Below are 23,752 nucleotides of genomic sequence, written 5' to 3'. Positions count from 1 at the left end.
CTAACATAGCTTATATTCTACACTTTCTTTCATGCGATTTAACATTAATGCCATTGGTCTCAGCATTTTATGCTAAACCTTTTCTCATATACTGGGTTATGGGCCTCTGGGTTATGATGTCCCTGTTATATGATTTTTTCGCCTCACGATGTGGAACACATCGTTTCTTCTCCGCCATGCGACTTTTTTTCGCCATACAACATCAACAAAATTTCATCTGGAAATTTATATTTAGCAGTCGGTGTGCTGAATACGTCAGAATAACGAAGATGCTAATGTGCTGTTTGCTATTTCTCTCCGTTCAGCATTATTTGTTATAAGTTGTAGTAAAAATGAAACCAGAAACAGATAGGTAATAAAATTTTAGACGATGACAAAGTAAAAGTTTATTAGTTTAGTAAAATACGTACTAAAACATGACTTTAAGTTTATGCTAAGTAAGCTGAATTCATTTAAATCAAAAAAATTTTAAATCTCTAAAGCTTTGGAGCTAGAAAACAAATACAATATTTTTAATTTTTAAAGATCTTTTAACCCTTTAATGTTAGAATTAGAATAGTGCTATAAAAATAGCTACTATTATGATGTACGGTAGTCCTCAAGAGAATTCTCATCGTTCATCAAAACGCTTTAAAATCTTCAGATAAGATTGTAAACCACGTTATGAACGAATCTAAAAACAATGGATAGGTATTTAAACCTTAGTGACTTTGAATCAGTGTGTAGCTCTGATGATTGTGACGATTGATCTTCTTAAATAGGCTGTCACTAAAATCATGCCAACCACTACAGCAACAACAAAAGAATTAATAGTTATTGATGTAACTGAGTCATTATTAGTACCATTTTGTGGAAACGTTTCTACTAATCATTTTCTATTATGGGTTTGTAAAGATCAAAGAATGTCAAAGTTGCAGAAAAATAAAGTTGGCATTCAGTAAATTATGGAGATGTTGTATTGTTCAACCTTTCATCTAGAGTGGCGTTCTATTAAAGGTGGCGTTCAAATAAAGGTGGTGTTCAAATAGAGGTTTTACTGTATTTGTACTAAGCCATGTGTCACCTGGGAGTTACAAGAGCGCATGGTAATTAACTTACTCTGTTTTCCGCTATTTCAGCTTTCAATATAAATTGATTGTTTTTATTTTTGTGCTGGCTACTATTTCTTAAATACTATTTTTCCATGTGATATTGTCATCTGCATTTCTGCAAGCTGTTAAAAGGCAGTTACATACATGTATTTGTCAACAGATACTCACTGCATGCATTAGGTATGAAACTGCCATCCAATGCGAAAGAAGCTGTATTTAGCTTTGCTGGTGACCCAACTGTTTAAAAATTGAAACCAGTGCAATGCCCTTGGTCTCCAGGTCATGATCTGCCTAAGTTCTCTCAGCCACCAAGAGTGGCGATTCAAGACAATTTGTGATGCTGTATAGTAGCTGCTTATCACTGCTGCTTAATGCGATCTATAAAAAATGCTTTAATGTTTTCAAACGGTTTTATTTTCTTTGTATTTGCTATTTCTTTTAATGACTGTTCTCCCTAACTTACAAAGATGTTGCTCTAGAAGTGCAAGGTTGTCCTTCAGATGTGGTATGTTGTCTCTCGGATGCGGTATGTCGTTTTGTGTGGTAACAGCCGTTTGCCTAAAAGCTTAAATTTTGCATTAATTATAATCTAAAAATAAACTATTTATGTCTTTGTTCATGGAAATACGAAGTTTATGAATAACTCAAAGCTAGTCTTAAATTTAGTGCGACTTTCACCAATGGTGAGAGGTCTTGAGGTAACTGAGAAACAGCCAATCATGCGTGACACTTGCCTAGTAACTATATTCCTGTTCTGTAAGAATAGCTAGTTCCTCCTTCCTTCTCATGTTTAAGCTAGTACTAAGGTGTATCGGATTTGATAAAGTTGCGCTCACACAACGTGGTTTGAGGGCTGATAATTAGGGGAGAATCATACACGCCAAAAGCATAATGAAACGCGTGTTTCTATCAATTCTTCTCACCGCTCCATTCTTATTATTATTTTCTGGTAAGTATTAGTAGAGATTTTAAGTTCAGCGAGTATTGGTATTGACAGCGGATAGAAGATGTCACAAAGAAGTGGGAAGGTGTATGCTGACTGAAAATACAAATAACTACTTTTGGTCTGTTGGTAGCGTTATTATTAACTAGAGCGATAAATTATAAGAAGTGCTACATTGAAAGGAGCATGAATACTGAAGCTGTGAGTGGCCATTCATAATCAGCTAGGTTCACTTGTCTACGTATGGTATGTGGCAGGGTAATGGTAGAATAGGAGATTGTTGAGTGAATGTGATAATGCTTGCGTTAACAGCCTATATTATGGGCTGATATAAAATACAGTGTCCGGTAGCCTATGGTAGATTTTGGTTGGTTTGAGGTTTTTTATTTTACAAAAGCCAGTCTATCTAACTCAGTCAACTGAAATAATGCCAAGAACTAATAATGCCAACAACCAGAATTATAGGAGCAGTAGTTCTGTCCCAGACATCCTTCTGTCTTTTGTTCTCAAATACCAAAACTAAAAACAAGAACTAACTTAGCAACTTTACCAAATAAACCAAAGACTTAGTTCCAAAGTTCGTCAGTTTTTAGGCTTTCTGCGAGTATTGAAGTCTTCTCCGCTTTAGGTAATTGTGGTGGTGCTAGTTTTGCGTTTCATTGATAAGCCTATTTGTGCACAATTCGTGAAAATTCCTGCAAAAATATTGTATGACCACTATGTGAATATGTGCAAATATTGTATGACCACTATGTGAATATGTGCTAGTACTGTATGACCACTATGTGAATATGTGCTAATATTGTATGACCACTGTATGAATATGTGCTAATATCGTATGGCCACTATGTGAATATGTGCTAATATTGTATGACCACTATGTGAATATGTGCTAATATTGTATGACCACTATGTGAATATGTGCAAATATTGTATGACCACTACGTGAATATGTGCTAGTATTGTATGACCACTATGTGAATATGTGCTAATATTGTATGACTCAGTGGAATAATTTGGTGTTGATTTGATCGAGAGCATGTTTAATCTTGTTCAAGTATGGATCCTGGTATTGCCCGCTAACAAATCTCTTTTTCTCGAAAGTTGTAGGCTTTTCTGTGTCTTCATTGGGTCTTTTCACTTTTCAAAAAAATATTTCATAGCCGTATGCTTCATACCCAATTTTCTAGCTTGTGTATATAAGTTAGACGCTAAAGTCATCAAGATGTACCCGAGAGAATCCGCTCATTTTTTTAAATAAAAAGATCATTAAAACTCAGATAATAATTGAAACCAAAATAGTTACTGTGTTCTTTTGTGGCCGGCTTCCAATTAGTCTTGGGCCAGTGCTGGTCCAAGACTAATTGGTCCACCAACCGGTAATAGTTCGCAGGGTGCTGGAGTTCGCTGGACTAGATGGCTCAGTGATACTTTCACTTATGCCACACAAGCTTACCTAGAATAACATTACCCCTGTAGAATTACCCTAAGGCTATTCCCTTTACCCCTGTAGAATTACCCTAAGGCTATTCCCTTTACCCCTGTAGAATTGCCCTAAGGCTATTCCCTTTACCCCTGTAGAATTGCCCGAAGGCTATTCCCTTTACCCCTGTAGAATTGCCCTAAGGCTATTCCCTTTACCCCTGTAGAATTGCCCTAAGGCTATTCACTTTACCTCTGTACAATTGACTTTAGGCTATTCATTTGGTAATTTCCTTTTAGCTGCTGACAATGGAGTGGAAGGAATATCTGATATATGCGTGGAATGCCTTAAAACGGTAAGAGCTACCAACTTGTTTTGCTGTCAATAGCCCGAGTTCCATTAGCTAGCATATAGTTAGAGCTACTAACAGACTCACTGCCAGTAGCCTGTGTTCCATTAGCTAGCTCTTAGAGCTACCAACATAGTCACTGCAAGTAGCCCGTGTTCCATTAGCTAGCATATAATTAGAGCTACCAACATACTCACTGCCAGTAGCCTGTGTTTCATTAGCTAGCACATAGAGCTACCAACATACCCACTGCAAGTAGCCCGTGTTGCGTTAGCTAGCATATAGTTAGAGCTACCAACATACTCACTGCAAGTAGCCCGTGTTCCATTAGCTAGCATATAATTAGAGCTACCAACATACTCACTGCCAGTAGCCCGTGTTCCGTTAGCTAGCATATAGTTAGAGCTACCAACATACTCACTGCCAGTAGCCTGTGTTTCATTAGCTAGCACATAGAGCTACCAACATACCCACTGCAAGTAGCCCGTGTTCCGTTAGCTAGCATATAGTTAGAGCTACCAACATACTCACTGCCAGTAGCTTGTGTTCCATTAGCTAGCAAGTAGTCAACATTGCTAAACCAAATGCAAGAACTCTTTCTAAAACTGTAAATAGTTGCTCATATAGCTAAAACCAAGGCACTGTCAAAACTTGATGATTGATGTATAAGTTGTGAATAACATTTCCTCATACTGTGTTTGCGTATATGGAGTATGTCCAAGTTTGACCTATTAATCAACCACTTAGTTTTTCCATGAACGGTTCAGTTGCTCATGACCATGGTACACATGGCACTCATGGCTCTAGGGAAAAATTGTAATTTGACAGCCAGTGACGATTATCATAATTAATGACTCAGCTAAAAGCGGCTAAACATAACATTGATTTCTCTACATGAACTCATAGAGCATATCTTAACACTATTTATTCACGATGTTCTAGATGTTAGCTTCTGTTAGATTCCTCGATTGTTACCAGCTCAATATACCTGATCTCAAACTAATTGTCAGGACTTGATGAGCAATCCTGTTGGCTATCGTATGTCATACTATGTTTCGGTCAATAAGGCTCGACAGTCTTTTCTAAATATTAGAAAAACAACTTGACAGGAAGCAGTTCTAAAAGAGGTATTTTGAAAAATTATAGTTTATGCTCTCAATGTCTATAAAAGCATGAGGGTTGCAGAAGGTCTGAGAGGGTTGCAGAAGGTCTGAGAGGGTTGCAGAAGGTCTGAGAGTGTTGCAGAAGGTCTGAGAGGGTTGCAGAAGGTCTGAGAGTGTTGCACAGGTTATATAGGCTTTGATTAAGAACAGCCATCTAATTTAGTTTGAACTAAAACTTAAAGGTTGACTTGCAACAAAATTCACATTACAGTTATTTGGTATCAAAATATCCACCATGTCTTACTCTGTTGTGTTGTAGGTGCCAAATATGTGGAAACGTGATTAAAAGCTCTTAAAAGCTCAAAAACGAAAAGCCGCCGTAGATTGGAATCTGTTATTTCTCTGACATATTCATTACAGTTTGGTTATTGTTTTGTCACGTGACGTTCTCACGTGAATTGAAAAAGCAATGAAAAGCTCAATATAAAACTTATCGTAGCACTAGTTTATGACAAACACTTGGGGTTTTACCGAAGACCCCGTATCAAATATAGATGCTCGCTACTTTACAGTTTTGTTTCGGCATTATCTAATCGTCAAGTCGTAATCTGATCATGTGACCTAATACTTGGCAAATAATTTTTGCAGCACTTTTCGATTATCACAGGTGATCAACAGGCTCGTCATGATTATCAGACAATGATATGAACTCCTTCGAGCTAAGGTTAAAAAATTAAATGGATTTTTACGGTAAGTTATAAGATATCACTGCTAAAAGTGACAGCATTACAATGACGATAAAACAGATGCTTAAAAACAATAAACATGGTTTTATTGAATGCATGAATTATATTTGTGAAAATATTTCGACGAATACGGTTGCATGAAAGTGTAAACAGAAACCATCCTGTAACAACTACGTCCCATTTGAGCCAATTTGGAAAGCGAATCCAAACTACGGCGGTCTCGTGTGGCTGCGATTAACTTTTCGTTTTTTAGCTTTTAAGAGCTTGTAATCACATTCCCATATATTTTGCACCTACAACACAACAGAGTAAGACATGGTGAATCTTATGATACCAAATAACTGTAATATGAATTTTGTTGCAAGTCCACCTGTTGTAGTGACAACATAATACGAGGGAGACCGGTACTTAAGTTCTGTAGCAGTATGTTTGTTATGTTCCTGTATGAATAATAACAGAAGATGTGGTTTATTCACTCTCATAGTATGTGTTGCATTAACATGTAAAGACAACAAGGAAATTATAACAGTAATAAATGTTACCTGTATGAATAATAGCACAAGATGTGGTTTATTCACTCTCATAGTATGTATTGCACTGTTGCCTTCCAGACCTAGTTTATATAAGCCTGAGCTATGGCTATGTAATAAATAGCTAAACAAAAGCATTACGTGTATTAGAATATTTAGCTATATTAGAATAGATAGCACAAAGTTAGCTTGACTTAAGCTTTGTGATGGCAATCTAACGATGTTCTGCGCCTGTGGGCTGCTATAGGAATATTGGTCAGAGTATCCACTTTCTGAGCATCATTGTCAGTTTGTATAGTGTGATAATAGTGTGGGGGGAAGATCGTCCGGGCCAGAGTAGAGTGCCGGACTGACACCAAGGAGGTGACTGATGTCACAACCGGGTTGAGCCCGACTCGGCAGGCGAGATGGCCACCAGTAATACTTCCAGTCAGTCGAAGGTTGGCTGCCGAGTCGACCATGCTATCGAGGGGCGGAGCCAAACAAGGAGCAAAAAGTATAAAAAAGCCACAGAAGCTATGAAAACCATAGCACATGGAAGTCTCATTCTATGCAGTAACTTGTATGCACACTACTCCTGACTGTATTATACATTTGATAAATGTATATATTAATTGCCTTGTTCTCAAGTGGTTTTGTATTCTTCAGAGCTAGTAGAAGAACCCAGTCAGTTTCTTTACAATTGTAACAGCAGTGCAATCGTGGATCCCGACTCTACAGGAAGCAGCGGACCTCTAGATGCTCCAGCTGAAGCCATCCTAGCGATAGTAATAGGAGAGATCTGGAAAAGATCAGTGTTCCAAGGCGAAACCACCTCTTGATCACAAAGTGCTTTCGCTGCCCAAAGCGCCACTAAAACCGCTCAGAGGCGAGCTGCTCCAAAGGGCAGCTCTCAAACCCTCTGGCTTGCCTCCGAGGGTTTGAGAGATACTTTCATAAGAACTGGCAACAGGATGGTCGCCAGACGCGCTCGGAGCATGGACTGAAGTACAGACTGTCTGGCTGAGTTACTGCAAAAGACGGTGATGATGCCTCAGCTCACCAGTCTATGTCACTTCAGCCCTTCAGCTCGGGAGACCTGAAGTGCTTCATTGATCGATTCCAAGAAATGGTGGAGACAAATGGCTAGACAGAAGCCACCAGCCTGCTCCACCTGTGAGAAGTTCTTGGAGAGGAGGCAAAGAACTATGGTCAAGCCGACCAAGTAGAAGCCGTGTTTGACACGCCACGAGCTTGGTTCGGCTTCTCCCTCAAGCAGACTCAGTGTGAACTAAGAACCTAAATTAGAGTTCCAGTGGCTTACGGAGATTTTTTGACACCTTACAGCACCGTGAATCACTCAGGTCTACAATGCCACTTGTTGGCGGTACTGACACCCACGTTTACTTACGCAGTGTAAGCTAGTACAGAGTTTCTTTAGGTCAAAGGTTCGTGGACTAAGTAAAAACTGAGAGGACTGCACAGAGAACTCGTACAGCAGCTGATGAACCAGGTTCGGTAGCTACAACAAAAAAAGGCTGGCCTAGGGAGGCGGCAAAAAAGAAACTTCTGCAATACTGGGGGTGTAGAGGCTAGGGATACGTCTGCAAGACCTTCTTAAGCTCACGAACCATCCCTCTCTAGCTCAAGTATCTCTAGCTCTCTAGCTCTGGCAACCCATCAAAAGGACTTGTTTGTGGAAACTAGACAAACTGCATGATGACGGGGCAAGCTGAGTGGCTAACGAGACTGCTGAAGCGCTATCAGAGCATGTTTAGCAATAGTGATGGAGACTTGGGGAGAACCTCTAAGGTAGAGCACTTAATTCCACCAAAGGAAAGGACCCAGTTCATTCGGCAGCCGCTGTATTGACTCGGACCAGAGAAGCAAGCCATAGCAGAGTGACAAATCAAAGACCGGCTCAGCAAAGACCTCATTTAACCAGCTGGAGGTGCTTAGAGCTCTTCGGTGGTGTTGGTCCACAAGAAGGACAGAAAACGGTAATTTTGTGTCGATTCAGTTGTGCAGTCATTGAAGAGGACACCTACCTATTCCCCCCTCTTAACAACAGCTTTGATGCTTTCTCCGGCTGCAGATTCTTTAATACGCTGGACCTGGTCAATGGCTACTGGCAGGTGCCAATAGACCCCAATACGCAAGAAACATCAACGTTTGCTACCTGCTCAGGCCTATGGAAGCCTGAGGTCCTGCCATTCACACATCTCCGCACTGGCCACCTTTCCAATGTCGATGTAGCGCACACTACACAGCTTGCACTGGAATATGCTGCTACTTTAAATTTACTCTGCTGCTGCTGACTTTGACATGCACCTATGTAAACTGATTAGGAGAAGTGTTTCAGCAACTAAAGGGGGCTAGACTGAAGCTGAAACTATCCAAGTGTGAGCTACTCCAGTCACAGGTGCGTTACTTGGGCCATGTACTTAGTGCTGAAGGGGTGGCTACTAACACTGAAAAAACCAGGGTAGTCCAAGAATGGCTGACCCCAAGAGGCCTCAGGGAGTTGCAAGGTTTTCTAGGGATGGTAGGATACTACCGTCAGTACGTTGCGAGCTTTGCTACCACAGCATAGCCTCTACACTGGCTGACAGGGAAAGGAAAAAAGTGGACGGGGGCAAGAAAAAGCAAGCGGCCGTTAAGGAGCTGAAGAAGCATCTGTACTTGGCACCTGTGCTGGGCTATCTCAATCTGAGTCAGTCATACATTCTGGACACAAAATCCAGCAGCTGCGAAGTGAGTGCCGTGCTGTCACAGGTACAGGAAGGAACATAGATGTTCATCGCAAGACCAGCAAGATTCTGGCACCGATAAAAGTAAGTTACTGTGTCACTCGGAGAAAGCTGCTAGACGTGGTTGACGCCATGAAGCACTTCCGGCCTTACCTGTACAGATGACAGTTTCTTCTTTGCACTAACCAGACCTCTATTCAATGGCTGTGTAGGAAAAAACCCTCAAGTCAGGTAGCTAGTTAGCTAAAGAATTTAGCTTCTCGAAGTTGGCTAAAGATTTTAGTCAAATTTTAGTATACCCTTGAGCACTAGGCTGTACTACGTCCAAAAATGCCAATGAACTCAGCAGACAGACCTGTGGTAACTACTGGCAATGCGAGTTCATCGAGCCGAGAAATGCCAGACTGACTCGAAATGAGCTTGCCATGAAAAGCCAGGCTATGTCGGGTAGACTTGAGGGAAACCTAACAGCCATGTCAGAGGTTGCTCGAACCATGGGTGAGATAGTCAGTTGAATGGGCCAACCCGCTGCCATCACGGCAGCTAGAGGATTTGAGCCAAGACCAATCGAGGCCACCCTGAGACTGCAATGCAGCTCGGGTGAAGACTCGGGTTGACGCTGACAAGGAGCTGGCCCGGATGCAGGCAACTGGCTGGAGACTGGTGCCCGCTATATACCAAACCATCGCTTGAGTGGAGGAACTGACCAAAGATCAACTTGAGCTGGAAGACCAGGAACTCCAACAGTTACGTAGGATTTGGCCATTTCTTTGACTGCAGCAGAATGGGGTATTGGAGGCTTGCACATCCTCTACAGCCAACTTTATTTGTGTACAGTTTGCCCACCGGCCATCAGGAAGACTTTTATTTAGCAAACCTACACTCTTTTTCACACTGGGGTAAAAAAGATGATTAGACATCTTCAATGATCTGGCACTAGCCAGGGATGACAGCAATGGGAAAAAGAATGATCAAGAGCTGGTGGTTTGTCAAGCAGCCAAACAAGGAAGGACCAAAATGACCGGCTGTAAATAAAAGCTGTACGCAGGACGCCCCTGGCGGAAGGTGGCCTTGGACCTGGTGGAACTCGTGCTAACAACGCCTAGAGGGAACAAATGATTCTTGGTAGTGACTGACCACTTCACCAGATAGCAGGACGCTTTGGTCCTCCCAGAAGCCACGACTATAATAGTGGCTAGTGCACTAGGTGTGCAGATCGTCTCTTATATGGGCCATCTGACCAGAAGGCACAGTTTAAGAGTCAGCTAACGACCAAGAGGTGTCAGCTCTAGTGTGTAGAGAAAACGCACAACACTCCTTACCAGCCTCAAGCTAACGGTATAGTGGAGCGTAACAACTGACGGCTGGGCTATTCTCTTTGAGCACTGCTGCTGAACCAAGGTCAGAAAAAGTGGGATACATTGCCACCTCAACTGATGAGAACGTATCAAGGTGCACCCTACTAAGCAACAGGAGATACATTCGACCTATTGATGCTTGGCTGAGATTTGCGCCCGTCACCATCCCCACCGCTCATCCCTTTCATCCACCACCTAAGGAAGCTCAGCCAATGCATGAGTATGCGGGGGAGACACTCAAGAGACTAGAAGAGTTACACACAGGTATCAGAAAGAAACAGTTGGCCATCGAGCAAGAGGATAAAGAGTAATCCTATTCTACACTCGAGGAGACTGGGTTTGGCTGCTAAATAAAAGAAGATTAAGAGGAGACAACCCTAAGCTCCAGAGAAAGTTTTTGGGGCCATACCAGGTCATTTAAGCCTGGCCCAATCATACTTGCTAAATTGAATGTCAAGGGCTGTTTTCATTGCAAAGTGAGAGCCAGCTCAAACCATTCCATGTTTGCCCAGAGGAGCTGGGACAAGCACCAGCTGCTATCGAGGCCTGCAAAAGTCCTAATATAAAGAGGGCTTGGGCAAGAAAACCAGAAGCCTGAGTCAAACTGGAAGCCAAGCTGAAGTTGGCCAAGACAAGAGCCAAAACTACAGGTAACCTAGAGTTCAGCAAAAAACTCAAAGCTTGACTGAAAGAACTCCGAAAGCAATTAGAAGAGCAACAGGCCGATACCTTGGAGTAACCAGCCAAGACTTAGACTCCAGTGCCACCGGCACTTGGTGCTATTTGGCATAACTCTTGACCAGTTTAGACTACTCGGCAGCTGGACCGGTATAGGAAGTGAACATGGCAACCAATTTCAGATGATCCTCGTGTAGGGATAGAGAGGCCGAGAAAAAGCACCAATCTCAGAAGATTAGTAGGCTAAGGCCATTTGCACTCACACAACATGAAGAGTAAGTGCTCTCTCGAAGACACACAGATACCTCACTTACCGAACACAGCGCTACATTCTACCAAACTGTTCGACATGGCTCAGCCAGGTAAAACTATAAATTCTATTGCAGAAATGTTGAACCTTTTAGAGCCATTAGAGGGAGGAGAAGAGGAGTGCTTGGCGGGCCTTTCAGAATCAGACAAGGAGACCGGGTCCGTGTGTAAGAGCGTAGGCATGTCAAGCTCGAGCCAGGCAAAGGGACCCTCCAGCATGGAAGAAGAGGAGCTTTTTGGTCAGGCTGCCTTCATGAACAACTTTGTTTCAAGCAGAGAGGCTCATGTTGAGTCACACCTGGTTGGCGCTCTGTCTTCTAACGATCAGCCGATGCCTGGAGCACTGCGCACGACAGCACTAGCTTTGGTCACATTTGATTTCTTTTCCCAAAGCTGAGTAGACAGCCTCCAAATCTTTTACTGGTGGAGGCTTTGTGGACGATTGTTGGGCCAGAGCTAGGTACTAAGCCAAAACCGAGGAGGCGACCGATGTCACGATTGGGCCATTTCCCAACTTGGCAGGTGACACAGCCACCAGTAATACTGCCGGTTGATCGAAAGTCGGATGCCGAGTCGACCATGCTACCGAAGAGCGGAGCCAAACAAGGAGCGAAGGATATAAAAGGAACCACAGAAGCAACAACAACCAGACTACGTGGAAGTCTCATTTTATGCAGTTATTTGTATGCACACTATTCTCGACTGTATTATTGATTTGAAAAATATATGCATTTATTGTCTCGCACTTGAGTGGTTTGTGTCTTTGTTGAGCAAGTAGATTAACTCGGTCGGTTCCTCTACAATATATCGTTTACTTAGTGATGATAGATCATTGATTTAGTAATGATAGATAATTTATTTAGTGATGATAGATAATTTATTGAGTGCTGGTAGTTCATTTATTTAATGATGATAAATCATTTATTTACTGCTGATAGATTATTTATTTAGTGCTGATAGATCGGTTATTTAGTGATGATAAACCACTTATTTAGCAACGACAGATCGTTTATCTAGTGCTGATAGATCGTTTTTTTAGTGATGATAAACCATTTATTTAGTGATGATATATTGTTTATTTAGGACTAATAGATCGTTTATTTAGTGATGATAAACCGTTTATTTAGCGACGACAGATCGTTTATCTAGAGCTGATAGATCGTTTATTTAGTGATGAAAAACCATTTATTTAGTGATGATATACTGTTTATTTAGGACTAATAGATCGTTTATTTAGTGATGATAAACCATTTATTTAGCGATGACAGATTGTTTATCTAGTGATGATAGATCGTTTATTTAGTGATGATAAACCATTTATTTAGTGATGTTATATTGTTTATTTAGGACTAATAAATCGTTTATTTAGTGATGATAAACCATTTATTTAGCAATGACAGGTCGTTTATCTAGTATTTAGCAATGACAGATCGTTCATCTAGTGCTGATAGATCGTTTATTTAGTGATGATAAACCATTTATTTAGTGATGATATATTGTTTATTTAGGACTAATAGATCGTTTATTTAGCGATGATAAACCATTTATTTAGCGATGAGAGATCGTTTATTTAGTGATGAGAGATCATTTACTCTTCTGAGTTTAGTACTCATTCATTGCATAAGAACACAACATTCTTGTGTAAAAGCTTTCAATTTACTACATTGATTTTATTGACTCAGTATATCCACATAATTATCATTAGCTCATGGATTATCTTATAGGTTTAGTATTTGCGCAGTACTAATCTGCTTTCTCACTTTTCCTCCTTTTGATAGGTCCAACTGTTTAAGAACATAACATGCATCAAGCACAGTACAGCGACAAATGTACTGCTATGTGGAGCTTATAGAATTACTAAAGGTTTTTATGTAGACTGCTGGTCGGCAATGCAAACTCAGCCAACAGGTGGGTATGCACTCACATCGCACCATTTTAATATGGCTCTTACATATGTTTCTTTGTGGCAGACTCAATGTATAGTTTGCACACGTAAATGTGGATAAACATGCAGGTAGTATATTTTAGGTATATTATAACAAGTACATGTAATAGTAGCTGTGTAAATTTGGAGTTGCCTAGCCCTGTTTGATCTGGTGCAGCTAGGTATGTATGTGTTGTATCAAAGTGATAAGATTGAGAGACATAGCCTTGTTTGACCTGGTGCGGGTAGTGATGTTGGTGTTGTCTTAAATTAATAACATTGAGAGACATAGCGCTGTTTTACCTGTTGTAGGTAGTGATATTTATAACCTGAGGCTGAACTATAGATTAGAATATTGTAAATAGTCTACCATGAACTTTAACCTCTCTACTTAAAACCAGCAGCTTTTTTAGTATAAAGTATATAATTATTTGTAATAAAGATACAAAGTGGAATCACTGGTTTGCTCATACAATTAACTGCATAGGGTGAGGCTTTTCCTTGCATTTCTGCTCTTGGTCATTGAGCCGCTTTACATATCAGCTAGGCCCACCTCTTTTTCTGGGGCCAGTCAATCCTCTCAGTGCCGGCCCAATAGATGGCTGGTTGTCAAATCCCCGTCCGCTGGCCAGCCGGTCAGGCTCTCGGCCAAGCCAGTCCCATCGCCGTTTAGCCTGGTAGGGCTAATCCTCCTTATTATAATCCTCCGGTTTATCCTCCTGGCCTGCTGGTGCTGTGGCTGTCTGCTTGGCCATGTCATTGCCAGGCTGGGAGATCAGCCGCCATTCTCTACAATATATTATCGTACAACAACTTTACAGTTTGTCAAATCACATGTGGCATAAGGTTGCATATAGTGTATATTATTGTGAAGGAAACAGCGGGCTCTTGATAAAAGATAAATATGTACACTTGTCAATATTTAACAATAGGTGGCATGTGCTTGCAGGTACTTTAATAGTCATCAAGTACTTTAATAATAACTTGTGTCTTGTCAACAATATAAGCTCATAGGGTTGTGCTCCCATTTTAGTGTCATCCTATTGGCTATCAGTTTCACGCTCTTTTATAAACTGCAAATCATGTCAGGCTATGTACTATTAATGCCAATATGATATCTAGGATTCAATGATATATAAAAAGATGAAGACAAATATGAATTTCTATGTATGAATAGCTACATATACTTGTAGCTACATGTATATGTAGCTACATGTATATGTAGTTTGGACATCATGTTTTTGTAGCATGGAACACTTGGGTAAAGTGCTATGAGTCAGATGAATGTGGAGCAGAGTGCGTGAAGGCCTACCACAACCGATTTGCCAGCAACTGCCAGAGTGTCCTACCAGATAAAAATGCTCAGTTGCAATGTCGGGATTATGGGCAAATTCACTACGGTGGTCCCAATAGCTGTGGCAACCCAGACCTCACTGCTGTAGATTTCATCACTAACATGACGCTGCTCTGCGGCTGTGAAAGTACGCGAGCTTTTCGTACTAGGTACTAGGTATCGTACTAGGTACTAGTTACTACATGTAGGTACTAGGTACTACATGTAGGTACTACATGTAGATACTAGGTACTACATGTAGGTACTAGGTACTACATGTTGGTACTAGGTACTAAATGTAGGTACTAGGTACTAAGTACTACATGTAGGTACTAAGTACTACATGTAGATATTAGGAGATATTAGGTACTAGGTACTACAGGTATGTATTAGGTAGTACATGTAGGTACTAGGTACTAAATGTAGGTACTAGGTACTAAGTACTACATCTAGGTATTAGGTACTAGGTACTACATGTAGGTACTAAGTACTACATGTAGATACTAGGTACTAGATGTAGGTACTAGGTACTACATGTAGGTACTAGGTACTACATGTAAGTACTAGGTACTATATGTAGGTACTTTGAAACACTAGTCTGCTGATGAGACAGGTCTTTTAGTTTATATTATTAGTCTAGTTACAGTAAAACCTCTAATTGAACGCCACCTACATTTGACTGTCATCTTGACAATCTTTGATCTCTGCAAACCCATAATATGAATTTATCAGTAGAAAAATGTTCACAAAATCGTTTTAATAATGAATTATTTACATCAATAATAATTAATTATCTTGTTGTCCAACTCCAAAGCTTTTCGTTTTATTTCGTTAAAACTTTGAAAGCAGCACCATAGAAGCATACTGTGAAACTGCTAATTGAACACTATGGCACTCTTCAACCCTTCTTCTATAGTGGCGGTCAATTGCAAGTGACATTCAACTAGAGGCTGGCATTGTGTTTTTCAAATGGCTGGTCAGAATTTTGAGAAGATAAATTTAGTCCTTTTATGTGAATGTCCTCAAAGTGAATGTCATCAATATTTCACCCTCTTTCTCTGGTGTACCGATATTAAACCTTTTGGGTGCAATAAATCTGCTAACTTACCTCCATCTTGTCAAAGATCTCCTAATAACTATGCATTGAGAAACCAAAAAATATCTTTACCAGTTGATGTCTATTGCTTGCAAATGACCTGCGATGATATTATAGCCTTAGTCCTTCTTTGCAATTTTTTGGCATTTTCAATTTTTATTTCATTGTAAAGTTGAAGACATATTTTTATTTTATATCTATATTTAGCAATCTTGCATAAAAGCTCATTGCACTCACTAATATGTTTGCTACAGTTTGCAGCCAAAACGAGCTTTTTATGTGCAATGGAAGAGGAGTTACGAGCGTCGATCAATTGTATGATCAAATTACCGCAATGATGCTGTCAAATAATATGCTATAAATCTGCAAATTTATAAGTTATGTTATGATAATCTTTCAAATACTACAAATATATATGTGAGTTAGTAGTCACGTGGTGCCCGACGGTAGCTCGGAAGGGTTCGTGGGCATGCACCACCGGACGAGCGGAATCGGCCATGTTGTCATTTGTGAATCAGAGCTCCGTTCGCGCAGCTCGTGACTCTTGCACTCTTCGTAAGTTGTGTTACGTCTTGAGGATCATAAAAGTCTGTCTGAGTATTGGTGACTCATGAGTAAACTTACTGGTGTAGTCTGGCACTACGGTGTTTTCTGGGAAAACGTACAGGTGGGGTAGGAGTGACATAAGGGGAGGTTGGAGTGTCACGGCTGGCAGTCTGGTACTGCGTAATCTTTTCTTAGCAGCTTACAAGCTATTTCAGCAATCAGGGGGAGGCTGGAGGTCACATGTAAGCAGTAAGAGTGTACTACGGGACAGTCCTTGGCTGTCCGCGGCGACTGGCGCGCCTACGACGAGCAGTCGTATGCCGGTCGTTCGAGCAATTCTGAATGGTTGCGGTTTTCAGTGTCTGGTTGACACTGGAAGCGAGCGGACTCTGGTAAGTCCGCAGGTGCTGACAGGCGCAACCCGACTTAGGCTGAGCCACTCGCTGTTGACAGCGGATGGTAGGGCGTCTCACGTAAAGAGTCAGTGTCGGGTGGTCGTCGGTGTACAGGGACACTGTTTCAGCGTTACGGCACTTGTTATGGACAAGTTGTGCAATCTTGGGGTTGACTGCTTGCTGGCTGGTGACGTCATTGACTACATGGGAGGCGTCACTGTCCATAGAGGAAGTGATGCGAAGTATTCGGTCAGGTGAGAGAAACCCTATCAGAATGGATGCTGTGGAGTACCTGCAGGGCAGGATACTGGGGCTGGCTGCGCATGCGGGGTAGCGAGGGCGGCGCCGTTCTCGGGGTTGGGTAGTGATCTGGTGTCACTGCGAGTTGACGACCCTGATTTTGTTGCCACTTTTGCCCAAGGCCAGTGGACCGTTAGCTGGCGGTGGTCCGGGGAATCTCCGAAAGGATGGCAGACCCTGGTCGCGAAGTACAAGTGTACTCGGGCACCTAATTTGCATGAGCGGTACTGTGCTGAGATTGAGAGCTGGATCTCTAAAGGTTGGTTGAAAAGATGGAGTCGGCCGGTTGTGGGTATTATTCCTCTTTTGGCGGTGTTTCATCTAACGAAGGACAAAGTGCGACCAGTCATGGACTACCGTGAACTGAACGCGTTTGTCGAGAGTCACAAGGGAGGTAACGCAGTCGCTGTGTGCAGCGAGAAAATCTGGAAGTGGAGACAGTTGCGTGGCGAACTTAGGGTAGTCGACCTCAAGTCCGCGTACCTACAGATCCATGTTTCGGAGGACCTGTGGAAATACCAGATCGTGAAGTATAAGGGGGACCCTTATGCGCTGACACGTTTAGGCTTCGGGCTTTCGTGTGCGCCTAGGATCATGACCAAAATCCTAGGCAAGGTTCTTTTGCTCGACGAGTGGGTCCGACGAGGGACTGACCACCATAACGACGATACACTAGTGCAGGAATCTGTGCTTGGCATAGAGGAGCTGAGGAAGCACCTTGCTAAGTATGGACTGGCAACGAAAGAGCCGGAGGACCTTGATGGAGGTCGGTTGTTGGACATTTCTCTGAAGGGAAATACTCGTGGACATTTGCAAATGTCGAGAGAAACTGCACTCTTTGAAATACATTTTAAGCCAGCTGGGCTGACTAAGAAAGAGCTCTTCTCATTTTGTGGCCGACTTGTCGGTCATTACCCAGTGGGTGGTTGCGGCCCTATTGCAGTTTCTTGCAGCGGCTGGGGTGCAATGGAGCCTGAGATGCCCCCGTTGAAAAGAAGGTCAGCTCACTGGCTAGTGACCTTTTCATGAGGGTATGTCTGGAGGACCCTGTTAGGGGTCCGTGGCACGTAAGACCGAATGGTTTGGTCGTTGTGTGGATGGATGCCAGCTCTCTGGGCCTCGGTGTGGCAGTTGAGGTTGATGGCAGCATTGTTGAGAATGCGTCGTGGCTGAAGAAGGAGTCAGACCATTCACACATCAATGTTGCCAAGCTGGAAGCTGTGAGACGAGGTGTTAACCTGGCTATCGCGTGGGGGTTTAAGACTTTCACTTTAGCGGTTGACTCTCACAGTTGTCAATTGGATGTCAAATACAATTGACGGGCACCATCGTGTCCGCATGAAAGATGCCGCAGAGATGCTGGTGAAGCGTTGGCCGGGGGTGATCCATGACACGATCTCCGAGTACGGCTTATCGGTCACTATGCGTCTTGTACCTACTGTGGAGAACAAGGCGGATAGAATGACGAGGGTGCCCAAGAAGTGGCTTGAGCATCGAGGGATGAGTGGAGGTGAGGCCGAGAGCATGGCTGCTGCCATCTTCACCCGCGAGAGCCTCGGGAATGCTGTGTGGGCGGCTCATTTGCCTCACCATCTGGGTGTCGAAAGAACATTGTACCTTGCTCAGCAAGTACGCAGTGACTTGACACGGGAGCAGGTTAAACGCGAGCTGGCTGGCTGTGAGGCCTGTCAGCGCATTGACCCGGTTCCGAGAGGTGAGAACCTCATGGAAACAGGCAGCTTGGCTGTCGAGGGGAATTGGTGCCGGGTGGCCATAGACGTGACTCACTATGGCAGCCAGTTGTTCCTGTCCATGGTTGATTGCGGGCCGTCACGTTTCGCTATCTGGCGCCGCTTGCCAAGTGAAACGGCAGCGCACATCGTGGCTCAGTTACGCACTGTCGTAATTGAGCGAGGGCCGTGTGACAAATTGTTAATGGACAATTCCATGGCATTTAGGTCAGCAACTGTTGCGCAGTTTGCTGACAAGTGGGGGATTTTTCTGAGTTTTCGTGCCGCTTACGCCCTGAGTGGCAACGGAATTGTTGAGAAGAATCACCGGACAATCAAGAGGATTGCCGAGAGGGGAAGAATTAGCCCCGAGGAGGCGACGTTTTGGTATAACGTCACGCCTCGCAAGGGTACAGATGGGGGTTCGGTACTCTCAAATAGTCTGTATCGATATTCATGGCAAGTGCCTTTTGACGTCAATCTACGCGGGTTAGACGAGGTCAGTCAAGGCAAATTTGCTGTCGGTGATGAGGTGTGGGTAAAACCTTTGACTCCGTCGTGCACTAGGCAGTGGGCACCGGGGGTGATAACCAGAGTCGTATCAAAGCACAACGTGTGCGTGGATGGCATGCCGAGGCATGTGAGAGATGTCCGCAATCGGCGGTTTGGCACTGACCGTAGTAGGGAAAACGGCATCCGTGAACTGGTCAAAGACGACCGGCCTAATCTAGATAGATTACGTGGTTCTGTTGCTCCCCACCGCCTCAGCTGCATCCCTGTGAGGTAGCTGAGGTTTCGAAGAGGGATGCGGAGGATGGTCCTCAGACTGCCGAGGATGAAGTTCAAAACATGGATGGTGAGCCTCAGACTGGCAGGGTTTCGTCCGGGAATTTAGATCCTGGTGAGTCTGAGCTTCAACCGTTGATGCTCAGGCGGTCGCAGCGGGAGCGACGGCTTCCGCGGTATTTGGATGACTATGAGAGATAGCTGGTAGCTTCTTAAAAGCTGGGGGAAATGTGAGTTAGTAGTCATGTGGTGCCCGACGGTAGCTCGGAAGGGTTAGTGGGCATGCGCCACCGGACGAGCGGAATCGGCCACGTTGTCATTTGTGAATCAGAGCTCCGTTCGCGCAGCTCGTGACTCTTGGGCTCTTCATGAGTTGTGTTACGTCTTGAGGATCATAAAAGTCTGAGTATTGGTGACTCATGAGTAAACTTACTGGTGTAGTCTGGCACTACGGTGTTTTCTGGGAAAACGTACAGGTGGGGTAGGAGTGACATAAGGGGAGGTTGGAGTGTCACGGCTGGCAGTCTGGTACTGCGTAATCTTTGCTTAGCAGCTTACAATATATTCATGAACAAGTGACATAAACGAATCATACTTATAAGTGTTACATGCCGAGACAAAAATATTTGCATTGTTTGCTCGACCAGTTGCATTCTGATTGTTGCTTTCGATGGACTGAACATCTTCTGGCTGTTCAATACCTTCCGCAATGTCTTCTGACCTCAATGTTTTTTCTGCACTGCTGAACTAGTTGATATCTGCGTTTAAACAATTTTTTGGCTGAGCAAAACATTTACGTGTTGCATTTAGCATAAAAGTTTACTCGCTAAGCGTAACCTTTGGCTTAAAACTAGTCGTTCATCTACCATCGTAAATGTAAACCGTTTTTTATATAAATGTACTCCAAAGCATCCAGGCTGAGTTAAACAAGGAACTACTATTAACCTGAGACAGTTATTAACTATTTCTATGGTGCTGCTTTCAAAGTTTTACCGAAAAAAAGCTAAAAGCTTTGAAGTTGGACAATGAAAGAATTGATTGTTATTGATGTAAACAATTAATTATTAATACGATTTTGTGGGCTTTTTTCCATTGATTACTTGATATAATGAGTTCACAAACATCAAAAATTGTCGAAGTGGCAGTCAAATAGAGGTGGCATTCAATTAGAGTTTTATGGTAACTGTCTCGGGCTAATAGTGTTATGAGTTTTTTAATGAGTGCAATGACTGCAACGAGCTTTTATGCAATATTGGTAAATAAAAGACATAAAATAAAAATATGTTTTTAAATTTAGAATGAAATAAAAATTGAAAACTCTAGCAAATTGCAAAGCAGGACACAGGCTATAATACCATCACAATAGATATCAATTGGTAAAGATATTTGTCGGTTTTTCAATGTATATTTTTTAAGAGATATTTGACAAGTTGGAGTTATGGCAGCAGATTTATTGCATCCAAAAAGTTTAACATCGCTCCACCGAAAAAAGAGGGCAAATTATAGGTGACATTTGCTTCACCTGTAAAAGGGCTAAATTTATCTTCCCAAAATTCTGACAAGCCATTTCAAAAATACACTACTAGCCTCTATCTGAACGCAACCTCCAATTGACCGCCACTATAGAGAAAGGGTTGAAAAATAGAGCATCATTGGCATTCAATTAGAGGTTGTACGTAAGTTTATAATTTATAATCTGTATTTGCACAGGTTTATTCTGTCAATGAAATGAATAGTTAGTTATCTGCTTATAACATTGGCTATTTTAGTTGGCATTTGCTATAGCATATGCTATAACAAATGATATATGAAACGGTAAGGTTTTTAAAAAACTTTTTTAGCAAGAGCCGATAGATTGCTGAGCAAGTTAGTTCCATCCTTGCACGAGAAGAAAGAAGCGACCTACATGCATAAGCTTCAAGTCCAATAAACTCAAGCTACCAATTTATGCTATTGGTAGCTTGAGTTTATTAGATTAACAATTTGTAGTCACTGAGTTGTTATATTACAGCTGTGACCGGCAACAGATCTGAGTGCCTTAAACAGCTAACCAAGCCAGACTCCACCGAAAAGCAAAATGATTTTCTTAAGGCTCTGATTATAGTGGCGGCTATCTCTTTTGTCATCATTGTGATTATCATCATCATTGCTGTCTGCTGCTACCAGAATAAACAAACACCGCATCATCTTCGTGGTGAGTCCTGAGCAATCGCTTTGAGCAAGTGCCAGCGAGTATGCTGAGTGACATGTTTGAACAAGTGTCCAAATCTTGGGGTGATCTGCGAGCGCAAGTATGGCGAGTGTGCTATTACTGAGTTTCCATGCTTCGAATGGATTTGGAGTTGATTCCACTCCGAATCATAAAAACGGTAAAGTCCAAACACACTCGAGGCCATTTTATTTGGCTTAGTGTTGTGCACAAAAGGCATTTGCGTACAACATCTTGTCTTAGAAATATCTTGTCTTACACTTATCTTGAGCTTTCTTATATTAGAATCGTAAGGAGGCTTGTACAAAGTCATATTTTATTTCTACCTCTAATTCTAATTACCTCTTTTCTACCGCTACACATTGAGCTGAACTGTTTCTGTCTGTTAGTGCATGACTGTAGCTGCCGTGATTGTAGCTGCTGTGATTGTAGCTCCTGTGGTTGTAGCCACTGTGATTGTAGCTACTGTGATTGTAGTCACTGTGAATGTAGCAACTGTGATTGCAACCACTGTGATATAGCTACTGTGATAAATAGCTATATATAGTTACTGCGCTTGTTGGTAAAGTGATAAAGTCCTTCATTCATTTGTGTTTATTACACGTTAATAGTAGAACAGGTGAGGTAGGTTTTCTAATCCATTATGTGGCTGACTGCTACCGCAGTGCGTGAAAATTATTGTGATATTAGGTTTGGTACATGGTGAGTAGATGCTCGTGCAGAGGTTGAGTGCTAAGTCTAGAAAGTCAATAGATTCTCTGTTGGCTTTAATAGCTGTTTTTGAATGGCGTATTTTGTGGGCCTATAGCAGTTGAACTAAAGCCCTAAACCATCATCCTATCAAAGCCCAATCAGAAATAATGATTGTAGGCATGTACCTACTAATTTGCATGCCTGCTCTATCGAATGTGCGCTAAGGCTACATTTACAATGTGGTTTTACGCAATGCTTAACATCCATTCTAAAATCAGCTTTTATATTTTATACTAGATACCGTTGCCTCGCTATTTTCTGACGATAAGCAGTTGTTGTAGACAAAGATCGAGTGGTTTCACAAAGGTTTCGTAACATGCCAGAAGCTAGTGCAGTATCACCAACCGTGACTTCTGAGGCAGTTCAAAAGAGGTTAATGCAAGATAGCTCCTCAACTCCTCAACATGAAATACTTATAGTTGAGACGAGTTCACCAGCCCTTGGACCGAGAACAGGAAATAAGGCGGCGAGTGTTCCGGCAGATGATATAAGTCTGTCAATGACAAAGAATGTACCGGTAGCGTCTGAAGCACCACCCGCTTATGAACAAGACTACATCAATGCCTCCTATGGGCAAGCACGGGAAGGGCGCTCTAGCTGTTCTAGTAACAGCAGCACTCTGGAGAACAAAATTCGAGCGCCAATTCCAGTGCCCAGATAATTTATGCTTTTTAGCCTTCTAGCCTTTTTCTTTAGTAACCTTTGACACACGCTTCTTTAATATGCCAATCATCAAGAACGGTTTGTTTTGGTTTGACAGGTGATTAGATGGCAATATTTTGTGAGTAAATGCGTACCCACCTAACTTTCTATGACATTCTCTTTTTCTTTAACTGTATTCAGCTATTTTTATTGTTAACAAAATGAGGCGGTGTGCAACAAACAATACACCGTATCATTACAATACACCGTATCATTACAATACATCGTATCATTACAATACACCGTATCATTACAATACACCGTATCATTACAATACATCGTATCATTACAATACACCGTATCATTACAATACACCGTATCATTACAATACATCGTATCATTACAATACACCGTATTATTACAATACACCGTATCATTACAATACACCGTATCATTACAATACACCGTATCATTACAATACATCGTATCATTACAATACACCGTATCAGTACAATACACCGTATCATTACAATACACCGTATCATTACAATACACCGTATCATTACAATACACCGTATCATTACAATACACCGTATCATTACAATACATCGTATCATTACAATACACCGTATCATTACAATATATCGTATCATTACAATACGCCGTATCATTACAATACTCCGTATCATTACAATACACCGTATCATTACAATACACCGTATCATTACAATACACCGTATCATTACAATACACCGTATCATTACAATACATCGTATCAT

The 23,752-nt window shown here is 42.0% G+C and overlaps 1 protein-coding gene across 1 annotated transcript; it reads left to right on the top strand.

The window, feature by feature from the left end:
- Positions 1 to 1,869: 1,869 nt before the first annotated feature.
- On the top strand, positions 1,870 to 23,235 carry LOC137404628 (uncharacterized). The gene is made up of 6 exons (XM_068090857.1): positions 1,870 to 2,040; positions 3,757 to 3,812; positions 13,038 to 13,167; positions 14,431 to 14,664; positions 21,381 to 21,563; positions 22,613 to 23,235. The coding sequence occupies exons 1-6, from the start codon at positions 1,983 to 1,985 to the stop codon at positions 22,990 to 22,992; spliced, it is 1,041 nt and encodes a 346-aa protein (XP_067946958.1). The 5' UTR covers positions 1,870 to 1,982; the 3' UTR covers positions 22,993 to 23,235.
- Positions 23,236 to 23,752: the final 517 nt, after the last annotated feature.

Source organism: Watersipora subatra, chromosome 1, assembly GCF_963576615.1.
Source record: "Watersipora subatra chromosome 1, tzWatSuba1.1, whole genome shotgun sequence".
Classification (NCBI taxonomy): domain Eukaryota; kingdom Metazoa; phylum Bryozoa; class Gymnolaemata; order Cheilostomatida; family Watersiporidae; genus Watersipora; species Watersipora subatra.
This window is presented reverse-complemented; position numbering and strand designations above follow the sequence as displayed.

Coding starts and splice junctions, on each gene's coding strand:
- LOC137404628 (XM_068090857.1), top strand. CDS start 1,983: ATGAAACGCGTGTTTCTATCAATTCTTCTCACCGCTCCATTCTTATTA. Junction 14,665..21,380: donor GCTGCTCTGCGGCTGTGAAA/GTACGCGAGCTT, acceptor GTTATATTACAG/CTGTGACCGGCAACAGATCT. Junction 21,564..22,612: donor AACACCGCATCATCTTCGTG/GTGAGTCCTGAG, acceptor CAGTTGTTGTAG/ACAAAGATCGAGTGGTTTCA.